Genomic DNA, 20,002 nt, shown 5'->3' with positions numbered 1-20,002 from the left:
AGTTGGCATTTGCCTTCTGAATACCCCAGGTGGGTACTGTAAGCACAAGTGCATGTCCCAAGCCGAGGCCAACCTAAGGTTAACCAAATGCAGACTTGAGCTTAGCCACCAAGGAACCCTAAGCTAGCTTGGCTTGACATGCTAGCTCTCCATATTTTTGCAAATCTAAATCTCCAAGCCCCAGGTTTTGTCTTGCTTCGCAGAGCCAGACAAGGAGTTTTGGAGGCTTTTTCTTTTCTTTTTTTAGCTGAACATTGAGGGAAAGGTGCTTTAATAGCCTGCAGCCTCTTTAGGTGTCTTTCCACACTCAGGTTTTGATTGGCAACCCAGGGACTCAGGCAGTATTACCATAGTTATCTCACTACACCACACTCCTAACAGCCCTCAAAGCCTCCTGAGCTGTCTGTCATGCCTCTTAATTTGCACAGTAAGCAGATGAGTGATGAAATAGGATACCTGAGCACGGGTTTGAGTGGGTCAATTTAGGACACAGACAGTATAGCAGAAAGGTCACATTGGTGACTGTTGCCCCTTCTTTCCAAAGAAGAATTGCTCATGACCTAGTATGATTCTGTGTGCTAAAAATGTTTGTCACATTTCGAAAAACTATAGAGTAGCCGGTATCTGGTTAATTCAGTGTATCATTATGATTTTTAGTTTCATTGTTTAGTTGCAAAAAGTAACACCTTACTCTCTAACACTGTGTCTAAACTATGTGATCTTTGGAATCAAGAACAGCAGAACATATACCGTAGCGGTCTATAAGTTAGCTCTATAATCTACTAAATTATGGGTGCTTTGTTTTTGTTTGTTTTGTTTTGTTTTTATTTGTTTTGTTCTTACCTTTATTTATTCAGAGGAATTTCAATGATCTCTTTTTCAGGAATGCCTTGATCACATTCGTACAGTTACATATTCATACCTGGAAGCTGCCCAGTACAACCACAGTCTAAGTCCGAGGTCCAAGGGATTGAACCTTTAACCCTGTGGTCACAAGCTAGCTTCTGTAACCTTCTCTCTTATTACCACTATAGTAACTCTATAGTAACCCACACTAACAAGTAACTAAAGTAACTCATGTTAACCTACAACACCAGCGATGAGCAGTGTCCACATTAAACCCAGACAGCACCCAGGTTTTCCACCACGATGCAGTCTGTCAACTTTTATTTTATGTAATTATCTTTCTTTCTCTCTGTCTCCTTCAGACTCTCATGGGATGGATCTGTTTGCTGTTGCAGTCCATGAGTTTGGTCATGCTATCGGCCTGGTCCATACCTCAGCCATAGAGTCTATCATGAGGCCGTACTACCAGGGTCCTGTAGGAGACCCTCTGAAATACGACCTACCCTATGAAGACAAAGTCCGCGTCTGGCAGCTCTATGGTACAAAGGAACATGTAGTCAACTTTCTATATGTCTGTTGTGTGAAAGAGAAAGTGGGACAGCGGAGTACATTAATTTCCATCAGAGTACCCATTAATAAATCTGCCTTGAGTGTTACAAAAAGCACACAGATGAAATATGGTATTTTGGTAGCTGATTAGTGCTGGGGAAGATGCTGTCAAAAAAAGAAACTAAGTAGCAGAGTATGAAGGGCGCCTTATAAATGGAAGTGACAGCATGTTTGACATTTATGGCAGGCCATTGTTGAAAATTATTTTACAGTCAGCTTTTCCATGTATTTCCAAAGTGACTGTTCTCCAGTTTTCTGCACTGCACTGAACTAAACCTGTGTCATATAAACCTGAACATACCGTTCCATCAGTGCAACATTTGCAATCTGTTATTGCAATAAAAACCTTTGTTACCACATTATGAACATGGTGCAGGTGCAGTTGTGGAAGCCCTAGTTTTCTGGTGTCAGCCTGGCAGATTGAAGGCGCAAAAGCCTTATCATACAGGAAGCAGCAATTGATGAGCTCTGTAGAGCAAGGTTATTGATTTAATGAAAATATGAATGGAGTTAATTGGACTTTGTTATGGCATGTGACCTTATCACACCACTCCCGGATATAGGAAATGGCGATGTGAGAGCAGAGAGTGATGAACATGAAGATGAGAATAGGACAATCAGAGAGGGAATATTAATTTAATCAAACTGAAGTGAACTGAAGTGGAATAAAGTCAAGTGAAGTGTGTAAATAAATCAAATCGATACACAGTGTACATAAGGAATAATAAAGAAAATTGAAAGCAATTAATGATCAGCAGAATGTTATCACATAATTTACATCAATTTGAGTTGACCTGTGACCTCATCCCAGGTGTCCGAGACTCAGTCTCCCACACAAATCGACCAGGCAACCCCTCCCAGACAGCTGAACCTCCTGTCCTGCTGGACCTCCCTGAAAACAGATCCACTCTCCTGTAAGTAGAAGATTTCAAGATATTCTGTATCATTCACAAAAAGAGGCCTATTCTTATAGTACTATACAGCATAGAAATAATTCATCTTCTGTCAACAGTCCCTCAGTCTATATTGCTTTCAATTCTTGCCTCTCGAACATACAGGACTCTACTTTTTTACCAAGATCAAATGCAGTGACCTTGCTACACCAAAGTTGCAATTTTGCCCGGTGACAGCAGATGTTTTCCAGCCTTCACTCATTCTGTAATCCTATTCAACATAACACTGCCTGGGCTGTAATGGCCAGAGGAGTGCAGCCGAGAGGAGAGAATCGGGTAGCACAGTGCAATTTTGGTTCCAAAAATGATGCTTGCTCTGCAACGGACTCAGGACACATCTCATTAGGACAAATGCTATGTGTCTTATGGTTTCAGTTGGCAAAGGTGCTCATGTACATAAACTTCTGCAAGATCACATAAACCTTTTAATCTACACTACACTTTCATGTTTTAAGTTGATATAAATCCTTTTACTAGGCATGTTTACACAGCCATAAAAATGGCGGCAGAGACATCCATAAGAATACCATACTCTTAATAGGCCTCACAAAAGTAGTATTTATTGCAGTTACTAAATTGGATCTCATTATTGAGAGATTTCTATTTTTCTGATGGCTCTCTGTACATCAGAATTTGTAAATGTATAGTGATTGTTTTTTAATTTGGTAACTTTTTTTCTCATTTCTGCCAAGAAACAATGTAATGAATCCATGCAGGAATACTCGACGTTTACTGAATATAAAACAAGTTTTTGGAACTTGTTATGAAGTCATGAGGTGCCAACGTAGCAAATTAGCCGAGAGGCTGAGAGTGAGCTTTGGAGCCAGCCCGTCTAATTAAATGATTCCCTAAAGCACGTTGAGCAGCTATCAGCCTTATTTTTTCAGATTATCAAGGATAATTAGACTTAATTTTGTCCATTTAAGTATCACACACACCCCCAAACCACCAAGCCCTAACCTTGGAGTAGCCCCCGAGAGGTACAACCAAACACAAAAATGTCTTCATTCTGAAGGTCTGCAATTCAAAATAATTTCACAAAACGCACACATGATCACACACACATACACAACAGTAAACAACAAGGAAATGTTAAGAAGCATGTCTGAGCTACAGCTTAGCCTTGGTGGGATATTTAACCATCTTTTGCTCCCCAGTTTCAAACCTTGACTGGCTTCCTTAATCATTTCCCTCTGACTCAGTCGGGTCAAAATGTGTGAAAAAGCTGGATTAGGCTTGACAAGGGAGCCAATACTGACCACTAGGCAGTGGTGTAGTGTTAACAGAGCTCTGAATAGAGACCTTTGTTGGTAATATAAGGCCTGGCGAGCTCCCACTCTTAGTCCTGTGATGCTAATGGCTTCATCATTAGCAGGCCGGCCACGTCAGTGCTTTATATCACTTATAAACCCCGGGGATAAATGCACCAAGGGACCTCACCGTGTTAGCCTGATAGCATCTTCTCTTTTGTTTAGCCGGGTTTCATAGACTCATGCACAGAGGATGACAGGAAAAATGTGAACAAAATTTGGATGCATAAAAAGATCTGGAAATGGATTATGTCATTTAAAGCAAACAAAGTATCAACAGATTTTGCCACAAATAAACTTTTCTTCACTTGTATAAATTCTGTATGTAATAAATCATTTTTTGATGATGGGTAAGTCATCGGCATACAGAAACAACATTGTCTGTGATCTTTAAACATTTATAGTGTTATAAATGTCCGGTTTTACATAAGAGGCTCTTTTTTCACAATTCTTACAATCTTCTCTCCTCCTTTTTTCTTCACATCTCTCTCAGGCTGGCGCGAGATGCCCCAGACAGATGCACCAGTCACTTTGATGCAGTGGCCCAGATACGAGGGGAGGCCTTCTTTTTCAAAGGTACAGAAGCGCAAAGGGTGAAAGACAGATGCAAAGCTCCAGAGCTGTTGGGAAAAATAAGAAGAAATTAGCTAAATGAACTGATGTTAGAGGAAGAGGAGCAAATTAAAAAAGCAGAGAGAAAAGGAAAGAGGTTAAAGAGGAGATAGGGGTAGCTGTAGACACCCAACTGAGCCAGTTGAACCCTGCTGAGAGACTGCAGTCCAAAAATTACATCAGACTTTCATGCTTGCCCTCTGGAGGAATGACCCCCAAGCCTACCACTGACAACAGAAACAAGAAACAGACTCGCATACCTTCAGCAGCAGCAGTGTTAGCAAAGTATGCTGAACTTTAACTGGCATTTTTATAAACCTTTTTTAACCTGTTAAATCTATTATAAAGCTATTATATAACATAGAAGAGATGACAAGATGAGATGACCTTTTGAATGTTTTTCAGACATTTGAATTGATGAATTGAAGATTTAGCTTTTGCTTCCAGGTCTAAAACATATGGGATGGTGTCTGCCTGCCACAATTGTTTAACCACTTAAACCAGGAGTGATCCTTGTGACACATGACTCAGCCTGTTATATTTTGTGTATTGGTCTGACATCATCAAAAATCTCTTGCACACCTTTGTAGTCTTTGTAGCAGTTGCTTTGGTGGAGTAGCCACATCCTAAAAAGAGGAAAAGACACCTGCACATTGTCTTCACTTGCTCAATAAAGGTATTTTAATATATATATTAAAAAAATTGAGCAAGTGAAGACAGTGTGCAGGTGTCGTTTCAGTCAACAACCTTCTTCATACTTGAAATGTTGTAAATATTAAAATATTGAGTAAGTGAAGACAGTGTGCGGGTATTGTCTGACAACCACAGTCCATACTTTTTTGTTAAGATAGATATACTTATAATAATATAGTGCCTGTTGCTGTTGATGAGCTCTTTAAACAAATATGCTGATGGCAACATGAACCATGTATTTCCTCATTCTTCATCATATTCATTTACTTCTGCCTTGTTGCAAGTTTGAGAGTTCCCCTCGTAGGGAATGCATAAAAAATAACAAATAATAATGACCACCAGAGTGATGTACAGATCAGCATCCTGAATGTTGGTGATCCTCCTTTGTCCTGTGCCTCATAGGAAAGTACTTTTGGCGCCTAACACGAGAGAAGCACCTGGTGTCTCTGCGTCCTGCTCAGCTCCATCGCTTCTGGAGGGGCCTACCAGCCAATCTTGACAGCGTGGATGCTGTATATGAGAGGCCTGGGGACCACAAAATAGTCTTTTTCAAAGGTACAGTCCCAAAGAAATTCAATATGTAATTAATTTAAATGAAAGTTTATCTGATTCAACAGTGTCAGTGAGCAATCACAAAACTGTATTTCTTTCTTCTCTTTCTATCGCAAGTAAACAATATTTTTAAACAATTTGATAGCTGAAATACCCATAGTTTAGCACATACTGTATTTTAATTGACAGTTTCCAGAAAATTAAGAAAAAAAACTGCTGATGACCTACAGACTTATGTTATGAAATATGATTCATTTGCACTATAAAGAGGCTAGATGAAAAGAGACAGTTCACATCTTGCTTACAATGTGGCTGGGACTGACAGAAATTGTGACTTCCTTTTCTCTATGTGAGACTGCAGGAGAGTTATAAATTTAATTAAAAGACAGAGGTACTGAAACAAGGGTGAGTTTCACATTTGATATAAAATGTAAAACAGCTTTCCTGGCAGACAATGTTCTTTATTGGCTGCATGGCAAAAAATAAATAAATAAATAAAAAATATGCATAGATCTAATTTATTTATTTTAAGAGGGTGTCCCTTTCATATTTTTCAAATTTTTCATCTTTTCAAATGTATCATCTCAAGTTCATACAATGTCTGTGGTGTGTGATTTATAAAACTATAGACTGTTAAGTATATTTTCTCACACACCTCTTTGTCCACCCTCTTCAGGTCTAAAGTACTGGATTTTTAAAGATAACGTCATGGAGGAAGGTTACCCGCGCCCAATCAGTGACTTTGGCCTACCCTTGGAGGGTGTGGATGCAGCCTTTGTTTGGCTACACAACGACAAAACCTACTTCTTCAAGGACAACCACTACTGGCGCTACGATGACCACCTGAGACGTATGGACCTGGGCTACCCTAAAGATAGTACGCTTTGGAAGGGGCTGCCAACACAACTGGACGATGCCATGAGGTGGTCTGATGGTAGGTAGCAGTAAAAATTTAACCTAATTTCTTCCTCTTTTTATGTGAACTCAAAACACACACAAAGATTCACCTCCTCCTAGGGAATCTCCAGGTACTCCCAGGCATGTTGGGAGATATAATCCCTCTAGTTTTTTCCTGGTTCTGCCCTCTCCTAGTGTTGCAGAAGACAACTCATAGAGAAGCAATGGTTGACTTTTAGGTTCTTTGACCTTGTCATACTGTCTCAGAGAGTAAAGACTGTCATTCTGCAGTGTCCACAAGATCCATGAACTCAACACTTTCTGTCACTCACCAATGTTTGAGATTAAAGTTGAGGGATGAAATAAGGGTAAATGGAAAGCTTTGTTATGGGGCTTAAGGCATCAGCATGCTTCAAATAAAATACTTGTCAGATCATCTAATGGCATCTAAAACCGCCCTTCCAGCAGGAACTGCAACTTTCCCAGCCAGACAACCCAACAATCATGCCTACGCGATGCATTGATTGACTAAATATGCAGATGTGTGAAAGTAAGCAGGGTTTGTCTTTTGTCTTTACACATGGTTGGAGGACATGTCATGCCACCAGTTTGTTTGACAAATACTGAGGCCTTTATTTAATCTGTCTGTTATGATCCCTTCATTGCTGCAGCCAAGGTGGTCAAACTCTCAATGTTCTAATAAAGTCTGTCTAATTCAAAAGTGAAGGTAAAAACTTTCACCATTTCACAAAACATGGCATCTTCTCTAAGAAATTTCATTCAATAAATGTATGAGGGATAATAAATCTGTATTGTTACTTTTTCTATATTCCACAACATAAATGATCAAAACAGTAATCTATCACCCAGAGTAAAAGCAATGTACAGAAGGAAGCCAGTGACATACTTTGACCTCCTATGTCCTGATTAAAAATTGATTAAACAGACATTCTGATTTATCACATTCAATGTATGAATGATGAATCACTCTTGTCTGTTTCTTCCAGCAACAAATTATTGCCTTTCTTAGAGAATAATAGAGTTGTAGCACCCCACCAGAGTGTCAGTCCACCGGTTGCTCTGGTATTGCTGGTGCCTAAGGCAAGACCGGGCAATATGTTTCTCAGGAGAAATCCTCTGAGTGAATGAACTACGAGAGAAATATGAGACAAGGATGGAACAATTATGCAAGTTAGCAAGCATGCAGCTTCTAGTCTTGGATTGAAATCCTGAGCCATCTTCCTAGGAGCAGTAAAACATTTAAATCGTTGGAATCGCTGGAATTTGTGCTAGCAGCATGGCTAAAAAGGAGATATTTCAATAACTGTTGAAATATCTTAACAACTTATGATTTGCCATTCAGTTACATCCATGGTCCCCAGAGGATGAATCATACATATATTGATGTTCCCCTGACTTTTTCTGCAGTGTCACAATGAGGTTGTCAATTTTGGCTTTTATTGAAATGTCTTGACAACTACTGGATGGATTGCCAGGAAGTTTGGGACAGATATCCATCATCCCCAGAATATATTTTTACTTATCCCATGAAATATCTCTACCAACATCTACCAAATGGATTGAAACAGAATTTTCTACAGACATTCATGGTCCCCATAAAATGAATCCTAATGACTTTGATGATCCCCTGACTTTTCCTGTAATACCACCATGAGGTTGACAGTTTCGGTTTTAAGTGAAATGTCCCAACTATTGTCCCAAAAGTAACATGCAGCTGCCATTAATCTTACCACATGGTAAAGCAAGACTATGTAACTTTTGGTGAACAGCGACCACTGTGGCTACGAGTGGTCGCTGCTCACAAAATGTCATCATGTTTATCTGTGACATGCTAAAATATAGTGTAATAGAAGCACAACTACTGTTCAAACCAGACCAAGTAAGGCTGTCGCAGCAAAACTCTGAATGTATTGAATGTAGTCACAGTGCCTTTTATTTTTCTTGAATTATTTTTCTTTTTTAAGAGGGAGATTACATTTTTTTCTTTTTTCAGAATATATAAAGTCTCACTTTAAAAGCAGTTTAAATTATTTTTTTTATTAGTCTAAAACTGAAACTTGTATCCCTCATAGATACATTCCACCAGAGAAAATATATTCTATATTTCAAGGCTTGTTATCATTCATACAGTACATTCTGTCATAACATTTATTTTTAGTTTAGTTTAGTTTGTTTTGACAGTCTCCCTGCTTGCATCCATGCACAATTTTGCATTGGCATAGCTGCAGTATACAGATTAGAGGCACATTTGCATTTAATTGTTTTTTCATGTGTGAAATTTTTCTTTTTTTTTTTAACCTTTATCTGTTATTTTGACGCAGCAGACATGGTCTTTTTTGCCAACACTCTGCTTCACATTCACACGGTTAAACACATTCAAACCTTGGAGCTCACCCAGTGTAATCACAGTGAGCAGCTACACTGTAGCAGCTGAGTGTCAAGGTCACAACACTTGCTTCCATCAAAGCATTATTACAACAATTATTTGATCAAATATGCACAATAATGAGAGGTGCACAACAGTCTAGCACCAGTTTTTGGGAAACTTTGTGAAACTTTTCTGTTTTGTTGGTGTATGTGTGTATTAGTCTCTGGATGATATGAGGGCTTTTTTTACATTTCCAAAATAACCCCCAAAAACCAGCCACTGAGTCCTGAAACTCGAGGCCAGTCTCAATGGGAGCCTGGATGTCGCTAATCTCCCCTGCAGCATGTGAATACAAGGAAGCTATTTCCATGTCAGGTGTTTAGTTGTCTGTCTTCTGAGCCTTGTATACTCCGAGGTCTTGCTTCAAGCTCTTTGATGTGTGTATGCACGTGTGTGTGTGAGAGAGAGAGAATAGGCCAGTCTCACAGTCCCAGCTCTGCTTCACCCCCGGCCATTATCACCGCAGAGCCTGGAAGGGTAAACTTGGAAACCTGCACGCACAAATGCACATAGACAGACCATGAGGTCTGGGAACTGGAGCCACATCAAAGCCTATTCTCTGCTTGTTTCACCGTCTCAGGGTGACTAGAGAGAGAAAAGAGATAGAAACAGACAGGGAGAGAAAAGAGTGATATGGCAGGGAGAAGATATGGTGACACCTCGTTATGAAAATAGAACAGAACGACGGGGAGCGATATGCAGAAAAAGGGAGAGAGGGGGAATCCAGACGAGAGAAGATATGTGGACACCTGAGGATGAAAAGAGACAGAGAGATCGTAAAGACAGCGAAAGAGGAAGAAGAGATGTTAGAAAGATTGATGGCTTGACTCAGAGGACAGATAGAGATAGAGAAATCATAGAGAGACAGGATAAAAGCATATAGAAGGATTGTTGTAAAGGGAAAAAGGTGGCATAAGTGGTATTACTGTATCTGTAATGATGATAATAATCATCATTCCAGACTTCAATATGGCACCCAGTAACAGTTTAACCTTTCAGTCACGGTGAGAAAAGTTTGAAAGGAAAAGGAAACCTGTCAGGCAAAAATAATACAGTTCAATCTGTTGAAAAAGTTCACATAAGCTAGCCCAAAGCTGTTATAGTGTAGTCAGAGAAAAATCTATAAAGATCAGATATTGGAATAAAGTAATCTATTCACCCTTTTAAGAGAACTACATTTCGGCTCTTGAAATAATTGCACAATAAATACACACTTATAATGAAATGAAATAATGAAAATTACTATGAAACCCATACTAAAAAAAAGAAAAAAAATCAAAAGGTTGTATAACTTTAAAATGTTAAGTGAAACATAAACAGAAATCTGAAGAAAAACTGTATTCTCAGACCTGTTTTTGGAGAAATTTGCCAGTAATGTGTCAGACTTTAAATGTATTCACCAACTTTGACGGCTCTGGGATTTTTAGTCTCTGAGGGAAAGAAGGAATAATTTGAAGAAGACAAAGTGGCATTCAACCCGACAGTATGGGCATGGTTTTCCAATAACAGTGATATATGGATAAGGAGACTATGTGAATATGTGCACTCTTGTACTTCTATCCTTGTGAGAATCAGATTTTAGAGTTTTAGACTCAGAGAGTGAGAATATTTTTGGAAAGTGAGGACATTATGGTCAGTCCTCACTTCTTCACAGTGCTCCAGTGAACTGTTTGAAGATTGGGGTTATGGTAGGGCTGACAGAAGTACATTGTGTCATTGATGGTCCTCAGCTGTACAGATGTGTCTCTGCACTCTGTAGGAGCATGCCTTACTTTTTATTCCAACAAGCTGCAGCCAGGCTTGAATATATTGTCATGATTATGCACAGGAAATGGACTCAACATGGTGCTCTGAGCCTTCACCCACTTAATAGAAAGCTGCCTGGACCAACAACACTCCCATTTTACCTAATTTTTATATTTTAGGCGTTTTGTTGGACTTGTCCAATATAAACACCAAATGGAAATGAAGGTTTCTTGTAAAAACATATTTGCCCTCAGGGTTCTTGTCAGGGGTTCCGTCCTGGGTTTTGGATGACTTTAAATGAAGCCAGTGTTCATGCATTTTCTTTTAGACATTTCTTTTAGACATTATTTGGGAGATCAGAGATTATGTCTGACATATGTTTGGCATTTGTTATCAAGGCTAATGAGTAGAAATAGAAATCTGGGGCAAAAAGCTGCTTCCACAAAGTAGCACCAAGTTGTCCCTTCTTCGTATAGCTTGAAGTGCCATACAGACAATACATTATTTGTATAATGTTGATAATAGTGCTGCTTTAAAAAGAACTGTTAAATAATATTGCTATATTGTTTGCTAGATATTAGACCCTAAATTGTTTCCACTGTGGGTACAGGCTCTTGGCTGTAGGAAAACATTTCTGTCATTCTGCTTTTCTCTCATTACTTACTCGTCTTACTTCCTCCAACACTCAGATGAATGCAAGGCTCATACCTGTATGACAAGACAGAATAAGATTCACTTTTTTTCTATAGATTCAACTTGTATGAGACAAGCTCACCAACACAAAGAATGTTTACTCCAGAGTGAATGGCGTTCTCCAAGGCCATTAACAACGAGAACATTCTCCACTTCACTCGAGCTCCTTCTCTTGTTTATCTCTCGCCTCTTATTAATCTCAGTTGCCAGTTGAGAAAATGAATGAGCCACAATGCTATCACATGTTTATTCTTCCTCTCTTGTTTGTCTCAGTCACCGGTTAATGAAGAAAACAAATGAGACAACAATCCCATCTATATCGTGGTTGGTTAAGTTAATAGTGTTGACAGCCGTGGAGGAGGTGGTCGTTTTTCAGATGAGAAATGATCAGAAACTGGGTTTGAGTTGGTAAACTAAATATGAAATTCTGTTTAAGTACATTTCAATGCATTCATTATTTAATGTTTTTTGTACTTGTCTTATATGAGCATGCAAAAAAATGCACACAGATTATTTTTTATTCAAATCAGAATCAAATATGAGAGAGCAAAAAGACTGTTGCAAAAGATCTCAATATTTCTATAGTATTATCACTTATGATGAACATGGTAACCTATCTTTTTACAATGGAACATGATGCATTTTGGAGGCTCGGTTCCTACACAGTGTTTTTTTTTTCATCAGAAACATATTCTGCTACTGCCTATTTGGTATTTTGGCGACTCTAATTAACTTAAGTGCCCTGAAGTGAAAGGACAGGCACAGTAGGGGGTGTGTCACTAACGATCTTGTGCCACAGTGCAATTATGGTGTCAAGAATGCCCATAGGGCATAGCTGCGTACTTTGCTGGGCAACACACACACACAGACCCTACATAATGACATAGACCCCTTTTATGTATCTAATCGTTGGTTAAGCAGGACATACGTGTAATTAAATGTAATATATGTTAAAATATTGTTTTAATGTAACAAAAGTAGGCCTAACGATGCCAGTAAGGTGGAATGTGTTCTGTTTTTACATGTATCTGTTATCTACAAGTGCCTGCCTTGAATTAAATTCCTCTAACCAGCAAAACTAAATACACCTTCTATTTGAAGAATTTAGGACTATTTAAGGATTATTTATGCATGCTCCTCCACCTGCTCAGTTATCCAGTCTCCAGTCAATATACTGTATGCAGGATATGTCTGGCACTTTGAATTTGGTTCAGATCATCTATCAGAGACTTCCCAATTGAATCATCGGACTCTGAATCAGATCATCAAACGGCCATTTTTGCATTACTGTCCCAACACCACCTAACAGTAACCAAACAGAAGTCTACAGCCATGCTAGAAGCTCCATGCTAGCAGCTGTACCTAGGCACAGCGGTGCGTCAAGCTAAATGCTAACATCAGCGTGCTAACATGGCTACAATGACAATGCTAATGTGTTGATGTTGAGCAGGTTTCATGTTTATTATGTCATACTTAGGCTGACGTTTGCTAAATAGCAATTAACACATAATACAGCTGAGGCTGATAGGAATATCAGACTATATATATATATATATATATATATATATATATATATATATATATATATATTCAGACAGGCCTATATTTAAAACAAAGAATTGGACAATGTAAAATGTTGACCTTTGAGATGAAAAGTCAGAGGATCCCCAAAGTCCCTAGGATTCATCCTCTGTGTATTATGAATGTCTCTATAAAATTTCATGTCAATCCATCCAGTGTCTGTTGAAATATTTCAGTCTGGGCCAAAGTACCGACTGACTGACAGACTGACAATTCCATCCCTGGAGCCATGCCGCTAGCATGCCTAAAAATAAAAGCTTACACTGTCAACATATGGTGCACAGTAACACTGATGTGCACCAGTTAAACTATTGTTTTTATGTGAACTGAGTGGAGTCAACCAACCAAACAGCAAGCACATTAACTATTACAAAAGCAGTGTGAAAGTCTATTCATGTGTCATAACTAAACCAAGGGCTTGATTTGAAGCCGGAAAGCTTTAGCAGCTTTGAGCAGCAAAAGTGTTTTTTTATTTCCTGAGGTTCAGCAAGCTCTTTCCTCGCCTACACTGGTTTGGTGTTTTGATGGGAGTGGAGGCACAATAAGGAGAGTGTCACTAGTGGTAACAGGGTAACTGAAACTTGCTTGACCTTGGTAATCCATCAGAGTAAACATAATTTGACTACCATTTTACTATGTCCATATGGCTTGCGTGTTGAAACCTCTTCCTTGCTGAAATAGATGGTACATTCAGAAGGTATGTATATGGGTATGGGTAAACCCATCCTTTAGTACAAAAAATCAATGTGTGTGAGCTGATGTGGACTCTCCAAAAGTGGATAAACTCACTAGTGAGAAATGCTTTCAATTCAAATAAAATGATATTATTATGATATGATTGATATAGGCATGTACACACCTTCTTATTTGTATGTTTTGTTATCTGGCCATCTTTCATATTAATCTGACTGCATCTCTAACATAAGCTGGGTGCTGTTTGGTAAGGTAATAACAGGGTGAAAGTACTAAACATAAACACTTTGCACCCTGGATCACTGATTCATGAAATTAAGGTCCTTGATGTGTTATATGTGATGTGCTTGTGTATTCCAGATGAGACTAAAGACACTTTTGGACCTCGTGTGAATAATAAAATATATATTCTTGTATGATATTCTGTCCTATGCCGTGCACACACACTAATAGCAACCCTCTGCCCTCTCTCCCCAAAGGCTCGTCCTATTTCTTCAAAGGGAAGGAGTACTGGCGAGTGCCGGGTAGTGACATGGAGGTGGAGGCAGGATACCCCCGCCTCATCGCTAAAGACTGGCTGCTGTGCACTGAGATGCAGTCGGACTCTCCAGACACAGAGCCCAAAAGCACCGAGACCAGAATCAACGTGCACCGTCACCCAGACCACGCAGAGAATGGATACGAGGTGTGCTCCTGCACCTCTGACACAGCCTCGCCTTTAGGCAACCGCCCCTCCCCATCTCCCATCTGGCTGCTGCTGCCTCTCTGGACGCTCTCACTAGCCCTCCGTTCTGAACTGCTATGATGCCAAAGCATGGGACAAAGTTCCTGAGCTGACTGGAGGGCCGGTGGACACTCAGTCAAACCATTAACTGGAAAATTTTGTTCTTATTATTAAATTTGGTATCGTTTTTGCTGTTATTTATTTCACAAGCCTTTTGGTGGGCTTTGACATCTAAAGTAGTCATTCTTATAGGCATCAACCAACTTACAATGCTTTACAATGTTTTTTCTTGAGCGGTCAAACTGCCTAATTTCTGAAAGAAAAAAGGTAAATGAACAAAGAATCAACGGTGATTATTTGTCTTCATGAGCAGCATGTTTACAGCAGCAATGTTTCACATGCAGACAGGTGAAAGGCATCCTGGGATGTAGGCAGGTGAATGGCACACACATACACACACACAGACTGTTGCCTATTTTATGAAATTACAGCAGGTGCTTTATTATAGGCTTGGTTCACTAGATTTACAAAACAACAAAGAAAATTCTCTAGTAGTGTCTATCTGTGCAGATAGTTTGAATTTTATGTTAAGATATCACTCTCAGATTTATATCTTCATGCTAATACAATGGAGGTGAATGGGATTTCCTTTGTGCTGTTCAACACATTGAAAAATGACAGATGTTTTGCAAAAAAATTCCCTGTTGCTTTGGATAATCCACAGAGCTCAAATGGACTATTTCTATGGTGAAAATAAGTAGTTCTAATGAAAACAGTTTACAACAAGGTCTAGAAATTTATCCAGAGAAATGGGGACACAACACAAATGGATGGAAAACACACTGGTGTTGAACTTTTTAAATATAATATTTCAATTTCCATTCACCTCCATGATATCGGATGTCTGAAAAACTGAGGAAATAATGCCAAAACTATCTGCATGGTAGGATACAACCAGAGGCAAGTGAGATTTTTGTTAACTGTGGACACACAGACACACATATCACTCCAAGGTCTGAACTAGGGTGACTATAGTGCTTATGATAAGCATGAATATCTCACAGACAGTTTGCAAACTCTTCTTACAAAAAGTTTTGTGAGAGCTACAGCGATGGATGGATGAGTAGGTGGATGGACTCTGTCAATATCAGTTTCTTTGCCTAAATCCCTTAACTGCTCTCCAATGTGAGAAAGTGCTGCTCATGTACGCATCTCCACAGGTTTTTTATTTTCACCTCTGGCTCAGAAGCATTCCCTACTCTTGGTTTAGTCGTATCTTTTGTATCAATTTCAGATAAAATTATATTCCTGTTTATTTGACATTGCTTTGATCAGGTCATAGAGTTCACAGAGCCTTTTTGTGACTGTTGGATAATTTCCTTCACTCCCCCATCAAACGCCTCCTGAAGACAAGAGTCACAACATGGCTCCTGGATTTATTCTTGCTGTAAAGATATATTTACCTATAGACTGATATATTTGAGTTGAGATGTTCTGCGGGTATTGCAAAACCAAGTGGACTGTGTATATTTTAAGCTGTGTTTTCTAATGTAAAATATTTTTGTAGAAAAATTAAAAAAAACTCTGAATGACTTTATTGGCTAAGTGTGGTCTCATGAGTTTGTATTGAAACATATATTTCGAGTCTTGTGTGGGCTGAGTGTAATTATTTGGTGTCATTGAAAGGGAGCCGGGGCTTGAAGACAGATGAAGGTAACATGACAGCTTGCAGACACCAAATGGGGAGCAACTCTCCATCTCTCTGATGTTCTTAAGCATGTTTTTTTTTTTCTCATGTGATGGTCATTGCTGTTCATCATGAATGCAAAACAGCATCACGTCAATCAAACGCCACACACTCACTCTTTGATTTGCTGGCAGACAACTATACAGTTACACCTGTGTTCCTTAAGGAAAGCAAATCAGAGGAGTAATGTCACCTAATCCAAAAATATTCACCAGCTCAGATACTGCTAACTCAGAGATCAAAGTTAACAGGATGTCAGGCCTGTCAAGCCTTGGAGACTCACACATGTACACAAGTACACAAATCGAGCACCACAAATTGAGTCCTTAGTTACAACCTCAGCCATATTACAAAATTCACTAATGTCACACTTGTGCACAGACACAAACATATGCATGTCTATGTAGGTGTTTGTGTGGATGTTTGTTTATTTACTCTACCCAAGGGCTACGGAAGAACCCCCACCAAATTACTGCAGACCCAAAACTTCTTTCTGTTTTGAGGTAAAATAAAGTTTAAAAGTTTAAAAAGTCACCCAATTGATATTTCTGCTAACAGCAGCAGTTTTCCTTCCTTCCCTCTTGACACACTCGAGTGGTATTAATTAACTGGTGTGGCTCAGCAGCCACCAGAGCACCTGATGCCACAGGCAAATGCAGCAGAATGGGTCACTTTCTAGCTGTTACATTCTGTTTAGTAAGAAACCATTAACAGACCAATTATATGTCTTAATGTTTTAATCTGGAATGTTTCCTGAAAAGTGAAAGTTCTCATTTTACAAAATACAAGTTCTCTGAATATGCTAAAATAGTGCCATCACACATGGAGTCTCTTCTGTAGTTGACACACTCTCAATGCTCGAGTCTCCAGATGGGCCAGGCAGAACCAATCAATCACTCTGTAACTAAAATATGCAAGGCTGGAGGAGCTGCTTGCAAAGCTGAGAATTTGAAGCGGGGTGGTTTACAGCAAGGGATCGTACAGTAAGAGGAGAAATGAACAGTTAGTGCCACACTCATAGATGGATACAGGCGTTAGAAACAGAAACAAACAGGCAAACTGGAAATTGAAAGAACTGATGGCCAGAGAACAAAACCACAGAAAAACATAAAAATATCATCTCCAGAGAGCCGATGGAAAGATAAGGAAGCAATTTAGCAATATGTAAATAATCCAGAGGAGATAAGGAACAGTTTCCACTCGGAGCTGTTCATGCACTCTGTTAAAGGAAAATTCTGTATTTAACTTGGGCATTATTTTGATACTTTTGGTCATCATTTCTTTCAGTTATGACAACAATATACTCACCAAAGCCACTGTTCATATCTGGGTACAAGATGGCATCGCTACAACAAAGTCAGATGAGGCAAGAAACACAAGCATTCAGGTGATCAGACAGTAAACTCTGATGTCTATAACTTAGGGGCCTATGATCATCTGATTGCTCATGTCTCTTACCCCATCTGACTTCTTTTTAGCAAAGTTGCCACGTTCCCAGATCTAGGATTGATCCCTAAAACTACAAAAATAAGACCCAAGTTGTAATACACTGGAATTACACTTTGACATAGCATTTTCTAAATGAAAGCCTGGCAGAGAGAGCTGTGTCAAAGCCAAAGGTCCTCTTGTTTGAACAGATGCTACTTGTCAGAGATATGACAAGGTGCTACTAATAGAAAAGGGCAACGCGAAATCAATCACATCTATATATGAGTCTGAGTTATGTGAGTTTGTGTGTGTGTGTGTGTGTGTGTGTGTGTGTGTGAGTGAGTGAGAGAGATAGAGAGAGAGACAGCTTGCCTCAGACAAGGGAGGCTAATGCTCTGCAGTGATATGCATTCTGAACCATGCTCTATCAAACACTCTCACACTCTCTTTGTACCGCTGGTAGCTTGGCTAACCCCGCGCAGACACATGCATATGATTATTTCTGTGTTTGTGTGTGTCTGTGTGGATTTTTGGCTGTCAGGATAGTCCTCCATAGACCAGGGGAGTGGTGGTCATGGGGGAGAAGAGCAGCTGTTGTTGTGGCTGTCCATTTTTTTTTTTTTTTGCATTTCACCCGTCCTCACACACATCAAAAAGCTCGGAGCAGGACCCATGAAGCTGGCACAGGTGCAGAGTACACAACCCAGTCCACTAAACACCTGACAGGGAAAAGTGCTCGAGCCGTGGGAAATGCTGCGAGGAGACGGGATGCCAGGGTAGTTGTTTTTGGACCACAGTGAAATTCCACAAAATATCTTGAACAGGCAAAGCCCAATTGTAGGTTATACAGTACTGTAAAATCCAGGTATATATGCACATGGATGATTCATAAGTTATGAATCTAACTCTCTCTCTTACACTGCAAGCTTGACTAAAACCAAGTCAGACATGAGTGTGTTCAGTCATGGTGCCTTCATGTGTATTACATATATGTAAATGCATTTAAATGTGTGAAATGCTGCTGGTCATGAAGCCTTTTCTTTAACCAGAAATGATACTTGAAGGCCTTTGCGCCTATTACTAATGGCAGAGTTCCTGTGGGCTGAGCAGAGCCAATCGATCAGTCTGAAGTGAACCACACTGAAGCTGAAATATTCACTGCCAGAGCATTTTCCTGCAAAACTTAGTGTGTCGTGGGATGGTTTTGAGAGGATGTTAACTGTGAGGTGCACTGCCTGCTGTAGTGGCAAAGAGCTTAGCATTGCTTCCTAAATACTCTGAAATATATTGTGGTTATCTGAATTCTAAGCAACTTTATTTTTCATGGCTTATGCAGATAATATAAAATAAAAAAGAAATTTCAGTCGTTCATTGCAAGAGGGTTTTTGGTCGTTTTCATGTGGGTGTTTGTGTGAGTTTCCTGCAGGTTCTGCACTCTCCCCTCAAGCCAAACACATGCAGGTGTTTGTGATCAAGTGAATTACAGACTCTGAATTGCCCACTGCTGGCAAACATCATCGTGACTCAGAGCAACGTGACTTTGCTTTATACTGTAATTATTAATTCATACTGAAAAGTGCCCATTGTGACATGCGACTGTTTTGTTTTGTTTTTTTTATTCCATGGGTTAATTGACTTCTCTGTATTTTTCTAAATAACCTCAACCCCAGATTTTAAGAAATTTATCTTTAATTCTTGTTGTTTTAAAGCTTAATAATAGTACTGGATAAGATTCACACCTGTTTCAATGGTCTAAATGTAAATATGCAGAAAAGTGAAACCTATGGTACGTATACAAGATTTACATCTAACATTTGTTGGTGCTTTGCTGCTCTCTGCTGGTAATAAAATATAACATTTTGGCATGAGTTACCAAACCGGCAGGATGATTAATTTCATAGAAGTGGAGACAGAGTCTATGAAGACAGATCAATCATGATTTGTTTTCTGTAATTCACCTAAAGGAGGAACTTGTGTGTTGTATGTTTTTCTTTTTTACTCAGTCAACACTGAGCACAGTAACCAAAAACACATGTATACATGATTTGAAAATGTCTAACTTTGGTGACACCAAGTGGTAATATAAAAAAAAACAACTGTTTTCTACAAAAGCCATGAGATTAATTTAACAGATGCTACAATCTCATAATTGTACACAAAAGGGCTTTTACAAAATGTGTGGAACTCTGCTGACTTTTCTTTATTTGTGCTTAATTGTTGTCAACAAAGCTCAGTCATATCCCACATGTGATAATTTGGTCCTAGAACAAGAAATAAAAATTACCTTTGACTGAATCGAGCTAAAACCCTTTCATTGTTTCTCTCAGCATTCCTTCAGATTCCTCCTGAGCCAGCTGAGAGCAGTCCTTGTACCAGAGGTTTCTGTGGGGGTCTCAGCTCTGATCTCCTCCAGAGTCTCGTTATTCTTCTTTTCAGAGGTTTTGACTAAAGGCTGTCCTTCTGGGCATT

The 20,002-nt window shown here is 39.3% G+C and overlaps 1 protein-coding gene across 1 annotated transcript in view; it reads left to right on the top strand.

Annotated features, from left to right (window-relative positions):
* The window catches only part of LOC137171035 (matrix metalloproteinase-17-like), a 70,126-nt gene extending 54,163 nt beyond the window's left edge, over nt 1-15,963 (top strand). The window contains exons 5-10 of the mRNA XM_067574762.1: nt 1,209-1,385; nt 2,267-2,369; nt 4,212-4,294; nt 5,426-5,578; nt 6,252-6,509; nt 14,114-15,963. Coding sequence (XP_067430863.1) covers nt 1,209-1,385; nt 2,267-2,369; nt 4,212-4,294; nt 5,426-5,578; nt 6,252-6,509; nt 14,114-14,439 — 1,100 coding nt within the window. The 3' untranslated portion in view covers nt 14,440-15,963. The remainder of the gene's footprint in view (nt 1-1,208; nt 1,386-2,266; nt 2,370-4,211; nt 4,295-5,425; nt 5,579-6,251; nt 6,510-14,113) is intronic.
* The last annotated feature ends 4,039 nt before the right edge of the window (nt 15,964-20,002 follow it).

This window comes from Thunnus thynnus, chromosome 19 (assembly GCF_963924715.1).
Source record: "Thunnus thynnus chromosome 19, fThuThy2.1, whole genome shotgun sequence".
Classification (NCBI taxonomy): domain Eukaryota; kingdom Metazoa; phylum Chordata; class Actinopteri; order Scombriformes; family Scombridae; genus Thunnus; species Thunnus thynnus.
Note: the sequence above shows the minus strand (reverse complement) of the source record. Positions and strands in the feature narration are given on the sequence as shown.